The sequence below is a fragment of the Hordeum vulgare genome, chromosome 7H (assembly GCF_904849725.1).
Source record: "Hordeum vulgare subsp. vulgare chromosome 7H, MorexV3_pseudomolecules_assembly, whole genome shotgun sequence".
In the NCBI taxonomy this organism is placed as follows: Eukaryota; Viridiplantae; Streptophyta; class Magnoliopsida; order Poales; family Poaceae; genus Hordeum; species Hordeum vulgare.
The window spans coordinates 33,898,450-33,923,432 of NC_058524.1; the positions used below are offsets into that span (position 1 = coordinate 33,898,450).

A 24,983-nucleotide genomic window follows, 5' to 3' on the forward strand; every position below is an offset into this window, starting at 1 on the left:
AGATACCATGTTCATAGGTTTTGATGAGTTCTTTTTCATGAAAAAATCCGGAAGAAAAAAACCGAACGAAAAATTATGCCTTTCACGAAAGCAAAATCGTGCCATTCTAAAAAACAGAAAACGCGTTTTTTTCTTTTCTGAAAGGCACGGGCGTGCCTCTCGCGATGGTAAAATCGTGCCTTTCGTGAAAGCAAAAACCATGTCTCCCGCAAAAAAAAGTGAAAACACGTTTTTTCCCGTGCCTCTCGCGAAGGCAAAATCGTGCCTCTCGCAATGGCAAAATGGTGCCTTTCGTAAAAGCAAAAACCGTGTCTTCCGCGAAAAAAGTGAAAACACGTTTTTTTTCCGTGCCTCTCGCGAAGGCAAAACCGTGCCTCTCGCAAAAAAAACCAGAAAATGAGTTTTTCGCGTAGAAAAAAGGAAAACCTGATTTTTTTCGCGCGAAAGACCGGTGAAAAATCAGAACACATATTTTTTTTTTTAAACACCCAAAAAAAGCAAAAACGCGTGAGTGAAAAAATAGAAAAATAAAATTCGAAGGGAACATTCAGAACGCGACACGTGGCGGTGGCTGGAAACGCGTCAAGTGATGACGCGCGGGAGCGATCGCTGAAAGGCTTCCGAGGAAGCGCTCGCTAAGTTTTTTGTTTTGTTTTGAGACATTGAAAGCGCTCTTACTCCCCCCAAATCGTGTGGAAGCTTTTAGACGAAACTGTCGGAGACGTCAGGCCCGCACGCAGGCCGGCCCAAATGCCTTTACAAGCAGGCCCTCGAGCCCACGCCAATCCTCCTCTCTTCTTCTTCTTCGGCCGCAAGAAAGAAAGGAAGAGACAGACCGAGAACAAGAGGAAAAGTCCGTGGGTCGAAACAGAGGAAAAGCTCACTTCATCGCCTCCGCCGATTCAGCCCCCACGCCGACGACGCGATGATCCCCAACCTCTCCGCCCTCGAGAACCACTTCGGCGCGGCCGCCGCCGGCGGCGACGACTTCGCCGGCCTCTTCTCCGCCGACGCCGCCGGCCAGCTCGCCCTCGAGTTCCCCACCTGCGACGACGTGCGTGAGCCCCTCCCTCCCCCGATCCCCTTCTCCCTCCCCCCCGATCCGCCAGCCGCTGATCCCGTCGGGCTCTGTTTGTTGTTTTCCGGTGGCAGTTCGACGGGTTCCAGAAGGCGACCAAGGCGATGGTGAACAACAAGAAGGGGACCACCACGCTCTCCTTCATCTTCGACAAGGGCGTCATCGTCGCCGCCGACTCCCGGGCCAGCATGGGCGGCTACATATGTGAGTCCCCCCTCCTCCTTCCCTTGTTCCGTTGCTAGCAGTCGAGCCACCAAGTGCAGTGCCATGACCACACAACAGTTGCGGCGACCGTGTTTGGCTCTGCTGATTCGTTGAATTATCTGATGAGTGTTGAGATATTACTAGTTGAGCACAAGTGCTAGTTATCTGTAGGGACTGCGATGTACTCCAGTGGAACTAGTCATGATAAAGTTAGTGAATCGGTGTGCAAAATAGTTTTTGCTAATACCATTGAATTCAAGTGTTCTTATTTCAAAGGTCCAACATTTGTGCATACTGATGCTTGTAGAATGGCAATAAATTGATGAGGTTATTTTACTATTTTTTCCATCCTTCTGTAAACTTGCCCTTGCATGTTTGTGAGCATCAAGAAGACTTTCTGAAAGAACAATTTATCGGTGTAGAAGCTTTTGCTTGGTGCAAGGATTATCACTTAAACATTGTTCAGATCGTTTTTCTTTTCTTTACATGACGGTGTGTTTCTTTTCCTGCAGCTTCGCAAACTGTGAGAAAAATCATCGAGATTAATCCCTACATGCTGGGAACCATGGCTGGAGGTGCTGCTGATTGCCAATTTTGGCATAGAAACTTGGGGGTCAAGGTAAAAATGACGCCTGCTTGTGTACTTGCATCTCATATTTGCATATTAAGACTAACAATGGATTCTTCTTCCAGTGCCGGCTCCATGAGCTTGCGAACAAGCGAAGGATCTCTATTGCTGGTTCTTCAAAGACGTTGGCTAATATCCTTTATTCGTACCGCGGGATGGGACTTTCAATTGGTACAATGATTGCTGGATTTGATGAAACTGTGAGTAGCCCGTTGACATATTTTAGTCGCTTTAACCTGTTTGTAGGTATATGCTTATTTCTTAACGGTTCTGCTCTTGATCTAGGGTCCGGGCTTGTACTATGTTGATAGTGAGGGTGCAAGGCTCAAGGGAAGCCGGTTCTCTGTTGGTTCTGGCTCTCTATATGCTTATGGTATCTTGGATGAGGGGTATGTTTTTTGACCCCTCCACTATTTTCCTTCGCTAGCTCATAATATTATCTTGAAGGTCACATGGCCTTATGTTTGCGCTTCACATTTCAGTTACAAATTCAACATGTCAGTTGAGGAAGCTGCTGAGTTAGCACGGAGGGCTATTTATCATGCAACGTTCCGTGACGGAGCCAGTGGCGGCTGCGTTAGTGGTATGCATTCTGCTTCTTATTATATTTCCTGATATCTAGTTTTATAATCTTGTCCATTACCCTGTTCTGTATAACTGTCTACTTGTGCTGTGTTATGAACCAATCATCAGTAATAACTAATAAAAGCAAACAACCTTTAAGTCAATATAATCTGAACATACTGTTATCATTATTATACAATTTTAAACCAAACTGCCTTGGTTGATATGTTTATGTTGCAATCATGATCCACTGAAGTATTGAGCAAGTAGTGCTGAAGCCCAGGTCCATCCTTGATAGGCTTGTAGGACAGCAGGACTTGTGTGCTCCATAGAATTTACAGCAATGGATCTCCTCTCGATCATCTGCTCCCGCCTGAGCTTGCGCGTTGTGGCTGACATTACTTGCCTGTTTGATTAAATTTCAGTGTACTACGTTGGCCCTGACGGATGGAAGAAGCTGTCCGGAGATGATGTCGGAGAGCTGCACTACCACTACTACCCGGTCCAGGCGGCTCCCGTCGAGCAAGAGATGGCCGAGGCCCCTTCCGCGTCAACCTGATTCATGTCGTGCGAAATCCCGTGAACTTGGACTTTGGGGCTTGTTTGCCTCCTCCTCGACATTAGTGTTCTCCTCTGAGACCTGCTGATGTTCGTCTTACGCATCTGTTATGGCCGTGTGGTTGTAGACTGACGAATGTTATAGATGTTTCCATTGAAGTTTCATTTGAATTCGCTTGCCTGTTCTATCTTGGATATGAGTTTTGTGTTGCTGCTGGATAGCCTGGGCCTAGGGCGAAAAAGGCAAATGGAGCCCGTCCTCCATGGAGGACTTTAAAAAACACATATTTCCACATCAGGAATAAATTCGATTTTTTTTGTACATACACAAATACATATATGACACTTAGAGGAAAAAATTCATAACAATATACTTTCATATGTGGTGTATAAAAAAACAAAAACATAAAAATGGCCCCATTTCTGTTGTTGTTGGGTCGGGATTTTGTTCTTTTTTGTGCATCTGCAAACAATAATATTTTTGAACAAAATTTCACAGATTTTTTTCGTTTTTTAAACTTAAAATATTTATTTTGAATCTTTTGAAATAAAACCCTCCTATGCTCCGGTCCTCCAAAATTCACTCCCGGGGCTAGGGTGCTCAAATGGAAGATGCTTTTTAAATCAATGGCCGGTGGGGTGACTAGATTCGTGTCCTATAGAACCGGCGGGACTGTACATTTGGAGCTTTTCGTTCCTCTCTGAATTTTACTACTCTGGCGTTTATCAGAGTAGTAATAAAATAGGGGGCTGCTACTCATTCACCGATAGATGTTTAGTAAACATTCGCCACCTAAACGACCGTCCAATCTACGCGCGCATCCGTTTGATCCGCGCACGCATGGGCTTCGGCCGGGCATCCAACAAATCCTGAAACGAATGTCGAGTTACAGAAACAATCGCTTTGTTGTAAAAAAAATTAAACTTATTAATTCGGAAACAACGGTCAAGTTTCAGATTTTTTTTGTCTTTATGCAACATAGGTATTGTTGCGGAAAAAGCTTTTACAACAAAGATCATGTTTCAGAAACTCAGTTGCGAATTCTGCTGGAGACGAACCCCTTCCATTTCTCCACGAGCAGGTCGGCGGCGGGTCCACGAGCTGGCTGGGATGCGGCGGCGCTCCTACCGCGCGGGTCGCTCGACGGAACCGTGGGGCGGATTCAGGGCATGCGATCCCAGCACGCTCCAAGGCTCTCACATGTCTCCTATTCTGTTAACAGCGGCAACGCGGCTTGCTCCGAAAACACAAGCATCGAACATTAATGAACATTTATGGCTTGAAAAACGAGATGACCAGGAAAACCTCATGCAGGAGGCCATGGCAGCTGCGGGAGCTCGTGTGCGGGGCCGGGACGAGGCCGGTGAAGGAGGTCGGACGGCGGCGAGAGACGAGACCGTGGGGCGGCTGCCGGATCCTGTCGGATCTGGGCGTCGGCGAGGCCTTAGGGCGACGACGAGGTAGAGCAGATCGGGGCGACCATGGCAATGACTGCAGCTCCGACGAGGGCTGCGCGACACCAGGCAGACGGCGGGCGAGGTCGTCGGAGCCGAGGCGGAGTCGCGACGTGGACAAATGAGGAGCCCTCAGGACCGTTTTCCTGAAACAACGATCCAGTTTCAGAAAACGGTTCACGACTAGGTCGTTGCTTTGTTGTGTACGGGCACAATCTCGTTCGTCAGATCGAGGCAAGATCAACGGACGAGTCGGGCGGCGGATAAATCGTGTGGATCAACCGATGGATGGTAAGAGTTTTTCAATAAAATATCTCTTTTTCGAGATAAAGTAATAAAATATCTTTTTTACTAGAACAGTAATGAAGTATCTTTTCGTGAGATATTCGCTGGATTTTTCGGTGGTACTGCAGTACTACTAGAGGCCGGCGGCCCAACAGTCCCTCGCTCGCGCAACCAAAAATAACGCAGCCGCCGCCGGTGCCGCCGGCCCCTTTCTCTTCCTCTCCCTCCCTGAGCGCAACCGCCCACCCAAATCCCTCGCTCGCCGCCCCCGATGACGCGCCGAAGCCGGGAACGGCGCGCGGCCGCCGGCGAGGGAGGCCAGTCGGCAGCGCGCCCCGCCGCCGGCCCCCCGCATTACGACGCCTACGAGGAGCGCCGCCTCGCCGAGGAGGTGCTCTACCTCCACTCCCTCTGGCGCAACGGCCCGCCCGCCCCCGCCTCGGCTCCCGCGCCACCCGCCGGAGGCTCCCGCCCCACCCGCGCTCGCCCCAACCAACGGAAGCGCCGCAGGATCGAGCGCCCCGCCGCGGAGCCCGAGGGACCCGGCGCCGACTGGCCCCTCGCGCCCTCCCCGCCCGCCTCCCCGTCCCCCGCATCCTGGCCCGACGCCGCCCCCTCCTCCCCCGCGCCCAGGCCGCAGCCGCAGCCTTCCCCCGCCTCGCTCGCGCAGCGGGACGCCCTCCGCGCCGCCGAGGAGTTCTTCTCCGGGCGCGGCTCCTCGGACGAGGACGGCGACGACGAGGATGATGGCTCCGAGCCGGAGGACGGCGGGGACGCGGCGGCGGGGTTCTTCCTCGGGCTGTTCGAGCGGGACGCCGCGCTGCGCGGGTACTACGAGCGGAGCCACGAGGAGGGGGAGTTCCGGTGCATGGGGTGCGTGGGGAGGAAGAGGAAGAGGAAGGGCAGGAGCCAGGCCAGGAGGTTCCGGGACTGCATCAGCCTCGTGCACCACGCGCGCGACGCCAAGCACTGCGGGAGGCCGCTGGCGCACCGCGCGCTCGCCGCCGTCGTCTGCCGCGTGCTCGGCTGGGACGTCAAGCGGCTGCCCAGCATCGTCATCGACCCCCGCGGCACGCTCGGCCAGGCCCTCCTCGCTAGGGAGGGCGCGAGCGCTGCCGTGCAGGAAGCAAAGGTTTCTCGGCCCATTCGTTGCTGTAGGCCGCCGACTGACGAGACTGTGTCATAGTACTTGGTCTGATTTAATTGTTGATCGCTCGCAGGACAATGTTGATGCTGGGGAGAATGGCCACAAGGATGCAGCAAAGGTGAGTACCTTGTTACGATAGAATGGCGGTTAGTGATGGTTGGTGAGATTGCTGGTCAGTTAATCTGGTTTGGTTATTGATTTCAGGAGGATGTTGGTTTGGAGAAGAATGTCTCATTGACTGATGACAAGAAGGTAACGATGGCGTGCAACATTGCCGAGTGTTTATTGATCACTGCGATATCATGAGACTACTGTTTGTTATTCTGATTTGGTTGTTGATTGCAGGAGGATGTTGATAGTGCCATGAATGAGGGCCCCTTGAGTGATGGGGATGCGGCAAAGGTTATGATCTAATTGGTTAAATGCTTACAAATTGATGATGAAATTGCTGCTTGGTTATGATTTAATTTGGTTGTGACTTTCAGGAGGATGTTGACAGTCTAATGAATGAGGGCCCCTTGAGTGATGGGGATGCAGCAAAGGTTACGATCTAATTGGTTAAATGCTTACAAATTGATGATGAAATTGCTGCTTGATTATGATCTAATTTGGTTGTGACTTTCAGGAGGATGTTGACAGTATAATGAATGACGGCCCCTTGAGTGATGGGGATGTGGCAAAGGTCTGGAACATGTTAAACGATTACAGATTGATGCTGAAATTGTTGCTTGGTTATGATCTAATTTGGTTGTGACTTTCAGGAGGATGTTGATAAAGGGAAGATCGGTGCTCCAAGTAATATCAATGATGGAGAGGTCCATGACCAAGGGAATGGTACAGGAACTGTTGAAAAGGTCTCTATCAATGATAATTATTCATATAAAAAGTAAAACTCCAGTATCATGTCAGCACTATTTTCTTATCAAAGTTTTTGCTCCCTTTTCATGAATTTCTCATTGATTTCTTATCAATATGATGGACAGGAGTATGATGTAGTGAAGGCCCCCGCGCCCACCCCTCCCAGAGGCTCCCGCGCCAGCACCGACAGGCGGAAGCGCCGCAAGATCAAGTGCCCCGACTCGCCCCTCGCGCCCTCCCTGCCTGCCCCCGTATCCCCTTCCTCCCGGCCCGACGCCACACTCTCCTCCCCTGCGCCCAGGCAGCAAGGGCGAGAGCCTTCTCCTTCCTTGCTTGCTCAGCAGGACGCCCTCCACGCCGCCGAGGCATTCTTCTCCAGGCGCGGCATGTCAGGCGAGGAGGACGACGATGTCAACGAGGCGGCGGGGTTCTTCCTCGGGCTGTTTGAGCGGGACGCCACGCTAAGGGGATACTACGAGCGGAGCCACAAGGAGGGGGAGTTCCTGTGCATGGGGTGCGTGGGGATGAGTGTGAAGAGGGGTGGGTCCAGGAGGTTCCGGGACTGCGCCAGCCTCGTGCGGCATGCGCGCGCCGCCACGCGCTGTGGGAGGCTGCAGGCGCATCGCGCACTTGCCGGTGTTGTCTGCCGCGTGCTCGGCTGGAACATCAAGCGGCTGCCTAGTATCGTCATGGACCCCCGCGGCACGCTCGGGCAGGCCCTCCTCGTCAGGGAGGGCGAGTCCACCGCTCAGGAGGCAAAGGTTCTCAGGCTATTTGTTGCTGCAGGTTGCCCACCAACGAGACCGCTGTAGTAGTACTTAATCTGATTTAATTGTTGATTGCAGGGGAATGTCAATATTGTGGATAATGATGACACGGATGCAGTGAAGGTTAAAATTTTGCTGCCTTCTGATTTTCTCATTGGTTTCCTTTGACGATTTAGGGGTAATTTTTTCTGTGGAATTTAAGGGAGTAACTTCACTATCTTATGCAGGAAGATACAAATGATATACACCCACTGAGCTCCAAAGACACGAACGATATGGACCTGCTGAACTCCAAAGGCACGAACGATATGGACCTGCTGAACTCCAAAGACACACCTAAGGAGCTATGTAAAGCTGTCCAGGAGGTCAGTACTGCTATTGGTTCTCATACTTATAGTAAGACTATGTAGACCTGAAAATTCATCTAATGGCATCCCATATAATTTCACCTTCAATAAGACTCTTGTTAATTTGCACATGTAGTTACGTTTGATTACAAAGCTTGCTAGAGACTGCAGCTGCAGTAATTTTTAAGCTAAGAAGTGGGAAATTTTCTTGGAAGCTTATTCTTTTGATCTAGTAGTGATTTAGAGTTAAGATCTTATTTTGCTCATCTAAATAAGCAGAAAATTTTCTTCATGAAACAGTCCAACTGGTGCAGAGATTTGAATGCCGATTCCTCTTACAAACATGCGGTTTAATGCTTTTTCTTGCCTATCTGACGTACCTGTTGTTTGACATGCAGGAAGGTGCTATTGGCAATAAGCAGGAGCATGCTAAGAGTGCAGATGATATGGGGGACACTTGTAATGTCAGACTAGAAAACAATTCATCAAAGGTGTGTCTCTAACCTTCACATTTGCATATCGTGATTGTTTTCTTCTGCTTATTGTAATTTTGGCATGCAGGAAGAAGCTGTTACAGAGAACAAGGAGGAGCATACTGACGGTGTTGTTGACTCTGGAGATGATACTGGTAACTTGGGAAACAATTTAACGGACTCATCAAAGGTACTCTCTCTCTCTCTCTCTCTCTCTCTCTCTCTCTCTCTCTCCCTCTCTTTATCATTTTAACGGTGTTTTAAACTTGATGTATTGTGTGCACTCACCACCTGAAGTGTATTCATGCACTCATGACATCTGAACATCACGAAAGGAGATTCTTGATTGACAAACCACTCACTGAACGTGTGATCCTCCACCTGTCCATCCTACCCACGCCAGTTTGCACAACCAAAAACCTTATTCCGTGACTGGGCAGGGCCAATGATGAACGGGTTGTAACGCCACAACAATGACTACGGCCCATTTCTGCCTGCCAACCCAAGCCTTGCTGGCAACTGTCTTTGGCGGTTTGGCCACCCAACCTCTGCTCTCATCGTCTCTTGCCTCCATTGGATCAGGCCACCCCGACCCTCTCTCAGCCTGATCCGGTCACCTGACTCGTGCCACTGACGGGGCCATCATCATGGGTAATTGGGTACGCCCACCGCCTTCACCGCTTGCACAGTGTTGTCAGATCTCCTACGGGTGCAATTTCATGGATTACACGCAATCCCATTATTCACTTTGGCATTGCCAGGCCTCATGTATTTTTTTATGCATTTTGAGACATTATATTATTTGTTTTTGGAGACACTGTTTAGCCTCTTTCAATAGATGCACATTTTTTGGGGCATTATATTATATTTTGTGTTTTGCATTTTTGTACTGGTTTGTAATAGTAGTATTTTTTTTGTAGGAAAAAGTAGTATGTAGAAAAATATATATGCGGGATGCGTTGCCGTCCCTTGATATTTTTTGTATCCTAATGCACTTTTGTGGTAGGCAAACATATTTGTCATACATTATTTTATTCATTCAAAATTTAAAATTGGATGCAAGGAAGTGAGTCCTAGCCAAATTTGTGGAGGGATGACATGAAAACATACAAGTGGCATGATGTCCACCAGTCCTTATTTGGATTCTCACGTGTTCTTATCCAACTGTCCAGATCTTGTTGGTGCTGTAGTACATCGAAAATGGTAATTGAACAAGAATATGCTCCTTCCGTCCCTCAATACGTGGCACACACACATTTCACAACTCAAGTTTGACCAACTAGATGTGGATTATGTTTCACAAAAATCGTATTGTCGGATTCGTGTTTGAACGAAGTTTCTAATGGTATAATTTTGATGACATATAAGACATATTATTAATCAAAAATTAGTGGTCAACTATTTTTTTTTTCAAATTAGTGGTCAAAGTTAAATCATGCAAAATTGATGGATAAGTCTATGTACTATGGTCTTTGTGGGGCTGCAGCACATAGTCCTTTGTGGGGCTGCAGCACATGGTCCTTGTGGCTGTTAGGATAGAATCCTTGACCATCAAGGACTGGCAGTTAGGATAGCATCTTGGACTAGCATCTTAGCAGCATCTTGGACTAGCATCTTAGCAGCATCTTAGCATATGCTTGGCTGGCTAGCAGCCTATAAATATGTATCCCCAACCCCTCAGGTTGGTATGGCATTGTGTGAGAAATAAACCAACGAAAATTGTCCCAACTCTCCTAGTGTCATCCACAACTATCAATGCTCAGGCTGAAAGGTCTAACAAGTGGTATCAGAGCCTCGTTATCTTGCACCCTGAGCATTTCCTGCTCACCTCTCTCACCGGGAGCTGAGCAGCCTAAGCCGGTAGCAGCTGCTGCTCCGACTGCCCCTAGTTACCTCCCTCCCTCCGGACTGTCGAGCAGCAGCTCGTCAGCAACAGCCTCCTCTTCACGCAACAGCCCTCCTGCAGCGAGCCATGTCTGCAGGTCGCTCTCAGCACACGGCTACCTCGAGCATACGGCGCCGACAGGAGGCCGAACGCGCCGTGGCAGAGGAGCGTGAGCGAGCAGCTGTAGCAGCAGCTGCTGCGGCAGCAAGGGTGTCAAGGCTTGCTGCAGCGGAGCTGGCAGCAGCCAGAGCGGAGGTAGAAGCAGCCAGGGCGGAGGTAGAAGCAGCAGCAGCGGAGGCAGCACGTGAGGCTACAGCGGGTGCCAAGGCACTCCGCGTCGGCTCCGGCAGCTCCAACGGCTCCGCGCCTGCGGACGACGGTGCCGACGCAGACCGTGCCAAAGTGGCGCAAGAGCGGACAGCGCAGTGGGCAGCCGAGCACGCCCGCGCTCCAGGTGCAGGTGCGCACGGCGACGGCGGCTGCAACGACCAGGACCGCGGCCTCTACGAGGTCCGGACTGTGGTCAGGGATGTTGGTCCCAGTGTTGGGTGGCCTACCCTCACTAAAACCAACTACGTCGAGTGGGCCGCGATCATGAAGATCAGGCTCCAGGTGCGGCGGCTGTGGGAGGCAGTCCAGGACAGCAACGTCGACCACCAAGAAGATCGACGGGCGCTGGGCGCCCTCATCGCCGCAGTCCCGCCCGAGATGCAGTTCTCGCTTTCCAACAAGCGGACTGCCAAGGAGGCTTGGGACGCCATCGCCGCGGCACGCATCGGCAGCGACCGTGCTCGCAAGTCCACACTGCAGGCACTTCGTAAGGAGTGGGAGAGCCTGGCTTTCAAGCCAGGTGAGGACGTTGATGATTTTGCTCTCCGTCTCAACACTCTACTGCAGAAGATGGTGAAGTTCGGCGATGCCACCTACACCGAGGAGAGAGCTGTCGAGAAGCTTTTCCGGTGCATTCCCGAGAAGTACAAGCAGATGGCTCGCTCGATCGAGTCTTTGCTGGACCTCTCCACGATGACGATCGAGGAGGCGATAGGTCGCCTCAAGGTCGTCGACACCGACGAGCCACAGCCTCCCTCGGGGCCCATCACCACCGGCGGGAAGCTGCTCCTAACTCGGGAGCAGTGGGATGCCAGCCTTGGTGACAAGAAGAAGGGGGAGCCTTCTTCCACGACGGGCGGCCGCAAGCGCGGCAAGCAGTGCAAGGCGCGAAGGGGCGGCAAGGCACAAGGACGTGCCGAAGGTGACGCCCGCGGAGGCGCCAAGGACGGCGTCGCTGGCAAGCCCAAGCCGGCACAGGACAACAGCTGCCACAACTGTGGCCGGCTTGGCTATTGGGCCAATGAGTGTCGCCAACCGCGACAAGGCCAGGCTCACGTCGCACAGGCGGCGGAGGAGGAGACGGCTCTGTTCATGGCGCATGCAAGCATCGAGCTACCTTCAGCGACACCAGTCGCAAAGGCTCCCCTCCACCTCGACGAGCCAAAAGCACACGCTCTTCTCGGCGATGGCTCCGGGAAGGACAAGACTGCGGGGTGGTGCCTCGATACCGGCGCCACCCACCACATGACCGGTCGAGGGGAATTCTTCGCCGAGCTCGACTCCGACGCGCGAGGCTCCGTCAAGTTTGGGGATGCCTCAGCTGTGGAAATTAAGGGCGTCGGCTCCGTCATCTTCACCACCAAGACGGGAGAGCACCGGCTGCTCACCGGTGTCTACTACATCCCCGCGCTAAGGAACTCCATCATCAGCTTGGGACAGCTGGATGAGAACGGCTCACGCGTGCTGATTGAGCATGGGGTCCTACGCATCTGGGATCGCCAGCGTCGCCTTCTCGCCAAGGTACCCAGAGGTGAAAATCGACTCTACGTCCTTGATGTGCAGGTGGCACAACCGGTCTGTCTCGCTGTCCGTCGGGACGACGAGGCGTGGCAATGGCATGAGCGCTTTGGGCACCTTCATTTTGAGGCCCTGAAGCGTCTAAGTGCCAAGGAGATGGCGCGAGGCCTGCCATGCCTCGACCATGTGGAGCAGTTCTGCGACATCTGTGTGCTGATGAAGCAGAGACGACTCCCCTTTCCCCAGCAGGCGAGTTTTCGGGCCAAGGAGAGGCTGGAGCTCGTGCACGGAGATCTGTGCGGCCTGGTGACGCCAGCCACACCAGGAGGTCGACGCTACTTCCTGCTGCTCGTCGACGACCTCTCTCGCTACATGTGGGTGATGGTCCTCGGCAGTAAGGGAGAGGCGCCGGACGCCATCAGGCGTGCGCAGGTTGCTGTGGAGGCGGAGAGCGGCCGCAAACTGCGCGTGTTGCGCACTGACAACGGTGGCGAATTCATGGCGGCTGAATTCGCGTCGTACTGCGCTGATGAGGGCATCCAGCGCCACTACTCCGTGCCGTACAGCCTGCAGCAAAACGGCGTCGTCGAGCGGCGCAACCAGACGGTTGTGGGGATGGCTCGGGCTCTACTCAAGCAGAGAGGGATGCCGGCTGTTTTCTGGGGAGAGGCGGTGCTAACGGCCGTCTACATCCTCAACCGCTCGCCTACTAAGGCACTCGACGGCAGGACGCCTTACGAGGCCTGGCATGGGCGGAAGCCGGCGGTCTCTCACTTGCGGGTCTTTGGCTGCCTTGCGTTCGCCAAAGAGCTCGGCCACATCGGCAAGCTCGACGACAGGAGTACTCCGGGAGTCTTCATCGGCTATGCGGAGGGCTCAAAGGCCTACCGCATCCTCGACCCAAAGACACAGCGTGTGCGCACGGCGCGAGACGTCGTGTTCAACGAAGGGCGAGGGTGGAAATGGGACAAGGCGGTGGACGACGGCTCGACGCCGACGTATGACGACTTCATTGTCGAGTACGTCCACTTCAAGGAAGCTGGGGGAGCAAGCAGCTCCTCTTCGCCGAGCACGTCTACCCCAGCCCCCAAAACTACATCGACTCCGGTGCCTGCTACGCCGACGGCACCACAACCGGCGACGCCGCATACTCCAGCCCCGACAGTCTCCACTCCGGGCTCGTCTTCATCAGCACCAGCTCACGCAGAGCACAACCCGATGAAGTTCGCTTCCCCGCTCACTCACGACGAGGAGCGCATCGACGCGTATCATAGCGGCGAACCGCTACGGTATCGTACGATGGATAATCTACTCGGCGACCAGCCAGTGCCGGGACTGGTGCCACGCGACCTGGAGGCACAGCTACAACTCGCGTGTGAGGACGGCGAACCTCGGTCTTTTGCAGAGGCCGAGAAAGACGCGGCATGGCGCGCCGCGATGCAGTTGGAGATGGATGCGGTCGAGCAGAACCGCACCTGGGAGCTCGCTGACCTCCCTCGCGGTCACCGCGCAATCACCCTTAAGTGGGTGTTCAAGCTGAAGAGGGATGGAGCCGGCGCCATCATCAAGCACAAGGCTCGCTTGGTGGCTCGAGGCTTCTTGCAGCAGGAAGGAGTCGACTTCGACGACGCTTTCGCTCCCGTGGCACGGATGGAGTCCGTGCGACTTCTCCTTGCGCTAGCTGCCCAGGAGGGCTGGCGTGTCCATCACATGGATGTCAAGTCGGCATTCCTCAACGGCGACTTGAAGGAGGAAGTCTATGTGCATCAACCACCGGGATTTGCGATCCCTGGCCAGGAGGGCAAAGTACTCCGCCTGCGTAAGGCCCTCTACGGCCTACGGCAGGCACCTAGGGCGTGGAACGCCAAGCTGGACTCCACGCTAAAGAAGATGGGCTTCGAGCAAAGCCCGCATGAGGCGGCCGTCTACCGACGGGGCAGCGGAGGAAATGTCCTGCTGGTGGGCGTCTATGTTGACGACTTGGTGATCACCGGCATCAAAGATGCAGAGGTGGCGGCGTTCAAGGAAGACATGAAGGCCACCTTCCAGATGAGTGATCTGGGGCTCCTCTCCTTCTATCTAGGGATCGAGGTGCACCAGGATCACTCCGGGATCGCGCTTCGACAGTCCGCCTACGCCAAGCGCATCGTTGAGCTAGCTGGGCTCACCGACTGCCACCCAGCTCTCACTCCGATGGAGGAGAGGCTGAAACTGAGCCGCGACAGCACGACGGAGGAAGTGGACGCTACGCAGTACCGACGCCTTGTGGGGAGCCTTCGCTACCTTGCTCACACACGGCCGGACTTGGCATTCTCCGTCGGCTATGTCAGTCGGTTCATGGAGCGACCGACGTCGGAGCACCAGCAGGCAGTGAAGAGGATCGTCCGCTACGTGGCAGGGACCCTCGACCACGGCCTCCACTACCCTAGGTGTCCGGGGGCGGCACACTTCGTCGGGTACAGCGACAGCGACCACGTCGGCGACATCGACACCAGCAAGAGCACGAGCGGGATCCTCTTCTTCCTCGGCAAGTGTCTCGTGAGCTGGCAATCGGTCAAGCAGCAGGTGGTGGCCCTGTCCAGCTGTGAGGCCGAGTATATAGCGGCCTCCACCGCCTGCACTCAGGTGCTCTGGCTCGCTCGACTGCTTGGTGATCTCCTCGTCCGAGACACCAGAACGGTGCAGCTCTTGGTGGACAGCAAGTCCGCCCTGGCTCTGGCAAAGAACCCCGTTTTCCACGAACGGAGCAAGCACATCCGATTGAGGTATCACTTCATCCGCAGCTGCTTGGAAGAAGGGAGCATCGAGGCGAGCTACATCAACACCACGGACCAGCTCGCAGACCTGCTCACCAAGCCTCTTGGGAGGATCAAGTTCCTCGAACTCTGCTCCAGGATTGGGATGATTCGACTCTCCCACAAGACGACGTACAAGACTTAGGGGGAGAATGATGGATAAGTCTATGTACTATGGTCTTTGTGGGGCTGCAGCACATAGTCCTTTGTGGGGCTGCAGCACATGGTCCTTGTGGCTGTTAGGATAGAATCCTTGACCATCAAGGACTGGCAGTTAGGATAGCATCTTGGACTAGCATCTTAGCAGCATCTTAGACTAGCATCTTAGCATATGCTTGGCTGGCTAGCAGCCTATAAATATGTATCCCCAACCCCTCAGGTTGGTATGGCATTGTGTGAGAAATAAACCAACGAAAATTGTCCCAACTCTCCTAGTGTCATCCACAACTATCAATGCTCAGGCTGAAAGGTCTAACAAAAATAAGGACACCATGTAAAAGGGGACAGAGGGAGTATCCTTCTCTTTACAATCATCGGGCCCAAAATCAATTGAAATGCATGCTGTCATGATAAACTACCATGACAGTGTGGATTTTCTCGCCCGGATGAAGATTAGATAAGACGATAGAAAGGTAGACTTCAAAGGTTCTGAAGAGAAGAGAACCCCTGGATGCATATAATTGGACGAAGTATCAAGCTCCAAAATTTGAAGCAGCAAGTATCATCCTACAATGTACATATAGTAATTTATTTGACTTCTTTTAGAATTGGGAAGTTTTTTTTATGGTGTGCAGATGGGAACCGAGATCATCCCAACATTCTTGTAGCTGGCAGACGTGATGTCACTCACATACTTTCCAGTGACATCGGTATTTGGCTACTTGCTGATACTAACTTTTTCTTTCTTTCTGGAATGCAGAGTTGAAAGTTGAGATTGTACTGTGTACACACGAACCGAAGAAGCTGATCCTGGTATCTATCCACCTGTGGAGAAGGAGGGCTGACCATCTCCTATTCTGTTTCGTGAATTCTGCTGGGGCATTGCTCGATTTTACCTTCGTGTAGTTAATCAACTGTTCTTCTTCCTTGGCCTAACTGAAACATCGATTGTTCTCCAACTTGAGCACTCTCATGTTAAGAGAGAAGTTTCTGGTTTGGTCAGTTAGATTCAGTTGCAATTTCTTGAAGTGAATTAAGCGATTTGATCCCTCTATTGTGGTCTTGCTTGCAATTCTGACAAAATGTTGGTGGAGTAAAGAATCACTTCTCCAACCATTGAGCATTGTTTATAAGGCGGTAAGGCTACCTAAGGCGATGCCAAAGCGCCTAAGGCGTGCATATTTGTAAGGTGCTGTCAGGACGCCTAAGCGTAGGACATCTTAAAAACAATGCCATTGAGTCTCTTGAGCAGTTTTTCAATGAGACAATAGCCAGAATGCCACTATGAGAAACCAAACTTGCCAAAATACCACTATGAAAAACCAACTTGATAAAATGCCACTACTTTCAGTTTTCTTTAGCCAAAATACTACTAGTGCCTAACTGAGACTAACACCATCCAAAAAAGACTTCTATGCCCTTAACTCTTCACAACCCAAGCATACATTTTAGCAACAAAGGGAGAAGCTATAGTGCAAGAGTTCAACAGCCAATGAACATAAAAACACCAACTCAACATAATCTTACTTTGCATCATCCAGCCGCATTTCAGCAGCATTTAGAGAACATTCCAGCAGCACTTTGACAACATTTCAGCAGCATTTCGATAGTATTTCAGCAGCATTTTGACACCAATTCAGCATAATCTGACTTTGTATCATTAACCATCAATATAACAACATTTCAGCAGCATTTCAATAGTATTTTAGCAGCATTTTGACATGAAAGCAAACTTCAACAATGATACATAATGGTTTGAAATAAGATAATATAGACAACGACACATAATGGTTTAGATCAACACTTCTTCAAAGTTCAAACAAAAGATCATTGTTCTCACAATCATCAAGAAGGAGTGAACATCTATTTCAACTTTGAAATCACCCATTGAATCCACTCCGAAACACACAATCACAACAAATTCTGAATTTGTTGCACTTACAATGAAAAAATTCCATGAAAACAGGGGAAAGATTGTACTTTTTTGTGTGGATGTACTGAAGGACTGGAGGCAGATGAGCCGTCAGGCTGGTCCGCGCCGGCGCTGATGCGTCGGGTGCCACCACGTGCCCAGGAGCGGGAGCGCGGGCGTCTGGGCTGCCCAGGCCCGAGCCCAGGGAGAAGGAGCGCGACGCGTGGAGGGAGTTGGGGGGAGGGGATGGTCGCCGGCGAGGGTCAGGGGCAGAGGGGAGCTATAGGGCTGCGCCAGCGAGGGTTGTGAAAGGACGTGGATGTCGCCTAGAGGGGGGGTGAATAGGCGCTTTAAAATAATTAAGGTTTAGGCTTGAACAAATGCGGAATAAAACTAATGTTTAATATGTCAAGCACAAAACCTCAAACAACTAGGCTCACCTATGTGCACCAACAACTTATGCTAAGCAAGATAAACAACTAAGTGATAGCAAGATATATGACAAGAGACAATATGGTTATCACAAAGTAAAGTGCATAAGTAAAGGGTTCGGGTAAGAGATAACCGAGGTACGCGGAGACGATGATGTATCCCGAACTTCACACCCTTGCGGATGCTAATCTCCGTTGGAGCGGTGTGGAGGCACAATGCTCCCCAAGATGTCACTAAGGCCACCGTAATCTCCTCACGCCCTCGCACAATGCAAGATGCCGTGATTCCACTAAGGGACTCTTGAGGACGGTCACCGAACCCGTACAAATGGCAAACCTTGGGGGCAGTCACCGAACCCGTACACGTGGCAACCCTTGGGGGCGGTTACCGGTACCCGTACAAATTGCTCGGGGCAATCTCCACAACCTAATTGGAGACCCCGATGCTTCCCGGAGCTTCACACCACAATGGTTGAGCTCCGAGACACCACCAAGCTTCTAGGACGCCAAAGCATCCACGAAGAACAATATCTAGGGTACTAAGTACCAAAGGTAGTAAGCTTCTCAACTTCTCACTTCCACGTATCACCGTGGAGAACTCAAACCGATGCAACTAATGCAATGGCAAGAACACACGAAGTGGTCACGTCCCTCACACTCAAATCCCTCCACAACAACAAAAGCTATGGAGAAATATGAGAGGAAGAACAAGGAGCTCACAAAGAACTCCCAGATCAAGATCCAAGGGGTTCCCCTCACATAGAGGAGAAAGTGATTGGTGGAGATGTGGATCTAGATCTCCTCTCTCTTTTCCCTCAAGAACAAGCAAGAACCATTGGAGGGATAGAGAGTAAGCAAGATCTAAGAATGTCAACAATGGAGGTAGAACAAGAGCTCAACGAATGGATGAGGCCAAGGGGGAAGAAGACCCCCTTTATATAGTGGGGGAAGGAATCAGACCGTTACCCCCACTTACAGCCCGAGCCCAGCGGTACTACCGCTGGCTCCAGCGGTACTACCGCTGACCCTCCGGCGGTACCGCCGACTGCAGCGGTACTACCGCTGACTAGCGGTACTACCGCTGGTTGCAGCGGTACTACCGCTGGCACTCCAGCGGTACTACCGCTGGGCCCCTGGAAGTGCAAAGGCACTACCACCGCCAAGAAAGTCTTCGCAAAAAGGTCCGTCCACGAACAACCGCTAGGCAGGCGGTACTAAGCTCCTGGAGCGGTACTACCGCTGACCAGGGGCGGTACTACCGCCAGCCAGCGGTACTACCGCCAACTCTAGCGGTACTACCGCTAGGTCCAGCGGTACTACCGCTCGCCACTGAAACAGCCATAACTTTTGCATACGAGCTCCGAATCGAGCAAACCCAAGCTTGTTGGAAATCTTAAGACCATGCAGATATGAAAATGCCAATGATATAGAGATGTGAGTCCTCTATGAATGAAGAACCGGCAAAAACACCAACATCGAAAACATCATAGTAGATGCATATGGACTCCGTTTTCGATGAACTCGAGCTTGTCACGAAGATGACCATAAGCTCTAAAACTCACAAAGAGAAACACCAAACAAGAACCAAGAAGTATGATGCAAGGATGCAAATGGTTTGAGCTCTCAACAAACGATACGATCAAGCTACTCACTTGAGAGCCCCCCTTGATAGTACAACAATCTATCCTAAACAGAAAACCTATCAAGGGCAAACCTATACCTTGCACCTCGTCCTCTTGAGCTAGAAGATGATGATCTTGGCTTCCTCAAGATGGACCACCTTTCTTGATTGCGTTGGCTTGATGAAGACTAGTTGATTGCTCCCCCATACTCACTATGGGTGAGCCACTCTTCATCATATCTTCACAAGCCCATTGCCACCACAATGGACGGCAAGCTTCAAGCATGATATCTTCGTGTTGATCCACTTGAACTTGCACATCGCAATCTTGATGACGATCACAACTTGACGTCATACTTCATGGGTTGTATGAGATCTTCTCTTTGACGCAAGCCCATGGAAACACACCGTACCATGGGATCACTTGATCCCTCTCGGTACATCTTGTACGCTTTGTGTGTTGATCATCTTGATTTACTCTCTGTCTGAGATCTTGATCAACCTTGTGTCTCTATGACCATTTTTTGGATAATACCTTGAATACCACCTTGGTCATCATATAAACTCCTTGAACCCAACAGATGGACTTCAAGAAGTGCCTATGGACAAATCCTATAAATATAACTTAAGGCAACCATTAGTCCATAGGAATTGTCATCAATTACCAAAACCACATATGGAGATATATGCTCTAACAGGTTGCCGCAGCCATGCCCTCCTCTGCTATTCGAGGGAGAGAGGTGGGATGGATACGGTTGGGAGGGGTAATTTTGGAATAGCCAAAAAACCGACAAGCTGCCTCCGGTTTGACTAACAGAAAATGTTTGACAACTAACAGAAGTGCTATTTTGACAAGAAAAACTGAGCATACAGTGGCATTTTGGTAAGTTGGTTTTTCATAGTGGTAATTTGACAAGTTTAATTTCTCATAGTGGCATTCTGGCTATTGTCTCTTTTTCAATCAAGAAATTTCAAACGCCCTACTCTGTCTGTTTCAAAATACTTGGAGTCATAGCTCTGCCCTTGGCGTGACAAGTCGAAGCTTCAGGCGGGCGTCCAATTGATGGCGCGCGTGGCGGCATCTCTGGCTGATCCATCTCGGAGCATAGCTGCGTTGGGCTATGGCGAGAGAGCTCATGTTGGTTGAAGTTTGGCTGCATGATGTCCTCACTGGGGTTTGATGCCCGCTGAATTGTGTTTGTGGTCCTTTTGAAGTTTGGTTAGACTCCTAGGGAGTGGATTGATCTCCTGTTAGTGGTTCCTGTGTGTTGGGTGGTGTCGGCAGGTTTTTGCCCCACGGTGGAGGTTTCTTCTCGAAACGTTCGCAGTGGGTTTCCTGCCGATGCTCCAGCTCGCTTCACCCTTTTCCCGTTTCCTAGTTTTATCTTGGCTCTCGTTAGTACCTGTTGGTTGGTTCGTAAAAAGACTCGGATGATGTATTTCCGTTAAGCGATTAATGGAAAAGGGTGTGAGCCCGGTTGAAAAAATAGGTCCGCCCTTGTCAAACTTTTATAAGTTTGGCCTTGTATAAATAGAAAAATATATTAACATTTACAAGACTACTACTCCCTCCGTCTCGGTTTATAAGTCATCTTATGAAAACTAAATAATCTCAAAACACTTAGGCACGATGCGTTAACTTTCACCTTGTTTCCTGTTTTTTGACATGAATAAAGAAATCAATCAATAAGAGGCGTGGGGCGTGTATGCATTTAATGACATGAGACTAACTAGCACGACATGCAGTGGTTAATTCATTGCATGCAATGATATTAATTAGCAAATTGATATTAATTTCTCTTGTTTTTCTCTCCGTCTTGGTCGCGGTGCACAACCTAAAATGACCTATACATCGAGACGAAGGGAGTAGATCAAATAGTGAGTCAATAACTTTCCTTGAAAGCGGTGTAGGATCAAACATTTTGAAGAAGAACCCGGGGTCCGGGGAGACCTTATTGCAACATGCCATGGCCACCACCACCTTGTTGATGGCGCTAGAGAAACAAAAACGAGACAGGAGTGACATACCTCTGTTGCTGCCGACGAGGCCGTAGGAGGGGGACCAAGACAGTGACATTTAAAAAAGCTTTAGTGACAATGGATAGGGTTGGAAACCAGTGGCGGAGCTAGACAAAAATGGATGGGGGGCGAAACGTAAAATACAAGGGTTTGGGGGGCCAAAATCTAAAAAAAATATCATCTAAGCCCTCACATATTTTTTTTCTTCATAAATTGGTTCAATGTTATGGAGGGGGGGGGGGGGGGGGGCAGGACACTACATAGCTCCGCCGTTGTTGGAAACCCAGACAGAGTTTACTTTGGGGCCTTGTGTTGATCATATTAGAGACGTTGATAATTAGAAGGTTGTAGATTGTATAGTTAGATTGAAGCTCTTATATTGATCTACATAACTAGAGGAATTTATACTATATATGGCATGTTTCTCACAATCGCGTGCTCTAAGGATTCATCAGGTAGAATCCATTACCAGACATATTATATTGTGGTTAGTCTAGACTCTATCTGGAAACTAGTTTAATTATCTTGCTATTGTTGATGATTAGTTCACAACTGTGCCTATAACTTGTTGATCGCCATGATTAACATTTTGTGGCGTTTTCCTGTGCTCATAAAGTTCGAACAACTCATCAAGCTGGTTAACCCTTTCTAGAAAATACTAATTAACCTTACTAACGAAGTTACAAGTAATGCAACAAGCATAGCGATTTTGACTTGATTTTTATATGGATAAGGAACTCCTCCTTTAATTTTGCACATAAAATTGCAAAACAAGCTCTTGGAACAACAAAAGTTCATGCAAGAACAATTGTGTGTATGCCCCTGTTCTTCAATGGTGGATTCATCGCTTCTGCAGCAGTTTCTTGAGCTTGAGTATGCCTCTGATCTTCACCATAACAACGTCACTCCGCTTCCCTTCGTCAACCTAAATAAATGTTCTCATCTTTGCACGGGTCAGGTCATTCCTGACTCCATCCAGAATTGCATTCCCCTGCTCCTCCAAACTAGCATTCTCAGTTTCATTTCCTGTATCTTTCCTAATAAACTTTTTATTGGGTGCCAAGATTTCTACACCATTTGCATCTACAGTATTACTGGGTGGCAAGATTTCTACACCACCTGCATCAACTAGAATTTTTCAGTAAATCATACAGTATTTACTGAAACAACACAACAACAACTCAAATTATTTTTCAAGTACGAAATAGGAATGCTCTTTCCCATCGTTAAGACATCAAATCCTTGAGACGGCAAGTTGGGGCCAATGCCATGCGGAAGGAGGAATAAGCTGATATTCTTCGTAATACATAAAAAGAAGTACACTAAAGAGTACAGTGTTTTGACCTTATTGACCCTTCGACGATGAACTGAGAACACTAAAACAATTAAAACATACGACATGATACAATGTCTTCACCAAGATCACACAACCAAGAGCTGAGAATTCTCACCTGTGATATTACTCCCTCCGTTCCTAAATATAAGTCTTTTTAGAGATTTCACTAATGAACTACATACGGATGCATATAGACATACTTTAGAGTATAGATTCACTCATTTTGCTTCGTATGTAGACATCTAGTGAAATATCTTAAAAGACTTATATTTAGGTACGGAGGGAGTACATTGTTGGTTGGGTACTTCCAGGTCCACTGCTAAACATGTATGGTCAACTTGCTGCAAGGAGTCAATACTATTTGTCGCAGCCTTCTCCAGTACATCTTCAGTTTCCAGTGCTGCTTCAGCCTTCTTAAGCAAGTGGCGCAATTTCAACAGCACTTTGACCACGTAGGCACGGACAGCAACAATGTCATCATAGATTTTCGAGATTGTGGCCCTGTTTATCAGATCTTCATATTTAGGTGCATCATGGTAGATCAATTTAACCTCCTCGGATGAGAACATCTGTAAACAAATATATACTTCAGTCCTTAGCCAAAATGAAAACTTTCCAGCATATGCATACTAAATTTTTGTAGAAAAAAAAGTAAGATTCACATTGAAAGATTCGGCAAGTGTAAGATGTTTTCCATCAGGATCGACCATCGTCTTCAAGGCTGTTGCAAGTTTGACTAAATCCCAATCCTTTGCATCAAATCCAGAAATGGCCTTCAGATGCTTATCAAGACCGAGACTTCTGCGCAAGAACTTTGAATGTTCCTTTTCACGTAAATCAGCATGATACACCTTGAGAGCCATCTGAAGAATATGTTCATTAATCTGGATAAAAATGAGCATTTGCTTAATCACTGAAAGGAACATGAAAAGGCAAATTTTTCTATAAGATGACTTAAACAAATGGAGTTCCTATCAATGCCTTTCATCACTGGTAAAAATAAAGAGTTATGGGGGCACAATGGTTCAGAAAGAAACATTACATTACAAGATAGTAATAAAACAGAAAAAATCGCATATCAGACAACAGAAGGACAAAGATTAGTACGCTCACCAACTCTTGCTTGACATTATTAATACCGTGTCGAGATAAGAGCATATCCAATCCTTTGCATATGGGGAGCCGGTCCGCCTTTGTGAACTCAGATTGTTCTTGAGGGATTAAAAGAGGCATGAGATTCTGCAGACCCCACATAATCTCCATCACTCTGTCATTGCACACACAGGCTCGCCTCTGAAAAAAGGAATAGGTTATATTGTGCTGTTGCACATGCATGAACAACTAGGGAGCTTACACAGTTAGACAAACCAGCTTCCCTTCGATTATTGATTTATATTCGGGCCTTCCAACAATGATTAGTTCTCCAGGGAGGCAGTAATCCCAGAGCAGTCCGGTCAGTCGGCCGCCTATTTGCCTGGTGGTGAGGTTGATGGCATCAGACTTATTCTCGAACCTACGAAAAGCATGCAGCGCGAGGATCTGAGGAACAAAGGGCAAATCATATTTAGAGAGAAAAACACAAAGCTCGTAAAATGCTTGTAATATGCAATGTGTCTCGGTGAGATAGGATTGTGGCATTCTTAGCAATAGTATATCACTAGTAAAATGCCCGTGCTACGCCACGGAATTACAAAAGATCTGATGAAACATTGTTTACTTGAGGGTTAGCACATATCATGTTCCTTCACACGTCCATGTCACTGCATATGTATCTGAGCATTATACGATGCAACATGCCAGCCATGTGTAAAAGATAATGGTAAATGATGTCTCAAATAAATTGATGTTGCAGCATTCCCTTTGCTTGATTTGAAGAAAAATAATATCATATCATATGATAGTATCTTGAAGCATAACAGTATGTAATACTGCAAGTGTGATTAGCCAATACTAAATATTGCTAAAATGGTATGCTAAGTGCATTGTAGTCCCACACAAACATATCAGAATCAACAACTGGCCAAGACAATTCACATGAAAAAGAAAACACGGTTAAAAATACTTGGTACATAAGAGAGTATATAAAATTTCAAAAGTGTTCCCTGTGTACACAAATAATTGGCACCGCAATATAAAAAGCAACATAAATGCCTCTGATCTGAACTTTGTATTCATCAGTGCAAATAGCTGACAGGGGAAAGAAACGAGCTCCAACACAATTATTTTCTTAAGCCGAACAACAGAGCTGTTGACTTTATTGACATGAGGGAATAATGCACAAAACACAGGAAAAGCAAAGGAGAAAACACAGAATGGCTGAGGACCACTAAACTAGATTATTATTGCAAAAATGATCTGCCGTGCATCGGCATCCTTCCAACATTGGCTTCGTCAATGGCAAGCCAACAACTCCAATTTGCGAAAAATGCGGCAACTGAGCTCACACCAAATCTCCCAAATCACTGGCACGACCATCAATCTCCAATGCATATTATCATGCACAGTCTTAGAACAACTACTGCAACGGAACTGTTGTTTTCCTTGGAACAGTTATAGAAAACAAAGCAAGCTATTATGTTACCTTTTATCCAAGGATTCATCTCATTTCATGCT

General features: G+C 49.2%; 2 protein-coding genes across 2 annotated transcripts; both read left to right on the top strand.

Moving 5' to 3' along the window:
- The first annotated feature begins 798 nt into the window (after positions 1-798).
- Positions 799-3,203, top strand: LOC123407332 (proteasome subunit beta type-5-A-like). Its single transcript, XM_045100446.1, has 7 exons — positions 799-1,054; positions 1,153-1,282; positions 1,795-1,901; positions 1,976-2,110; positions 2,196-2,299; positions 2,393-2,493; positions 2,900-3,203. The coding sequence occupies exons 1-7, from the start codon at positions 926-928 to the stop codon at positions 3,031-3,033; spliced, it is 840 nt and encodes a 279-aa protein (XP_044956381.1). The 5' UTR covers positions 799-925; the 3' UTR covers positions 3,034-3,203.
- A 1,840-nt stretch (positions 3,204-5,043) lies between these two features.
- LOC123407333 lies at positions 5,044-16,105 on the top strand. Its single transcript, XM_045100447.1, has 13 exons — positions 5,044-5,904; positions 5,993-6,037; positions 6,124-6,171; positions 6,265-6,321; positions 6,405-6,461; positions 6,545-6,601; positions 6,681-6,773; positions 6,903-7,538; positions 7,623-7,667; positions 7,772-7,909; positions 8,290-8,382; positions 8,453-8,554; positions 15,812-16,105. The coding sequence occupies exons 1-13, from the start codon at positions 5,044-5,046 to the stop codon at positions 15,815-15,817; spliced, it is 2,238 nt and encodes a 745-aa protein (XP_044956382.1). The 3' UTR covers positions 15,818-16,105.
- Positions 16,106-24,983: the final 8,878 nt, after the last annotated feature.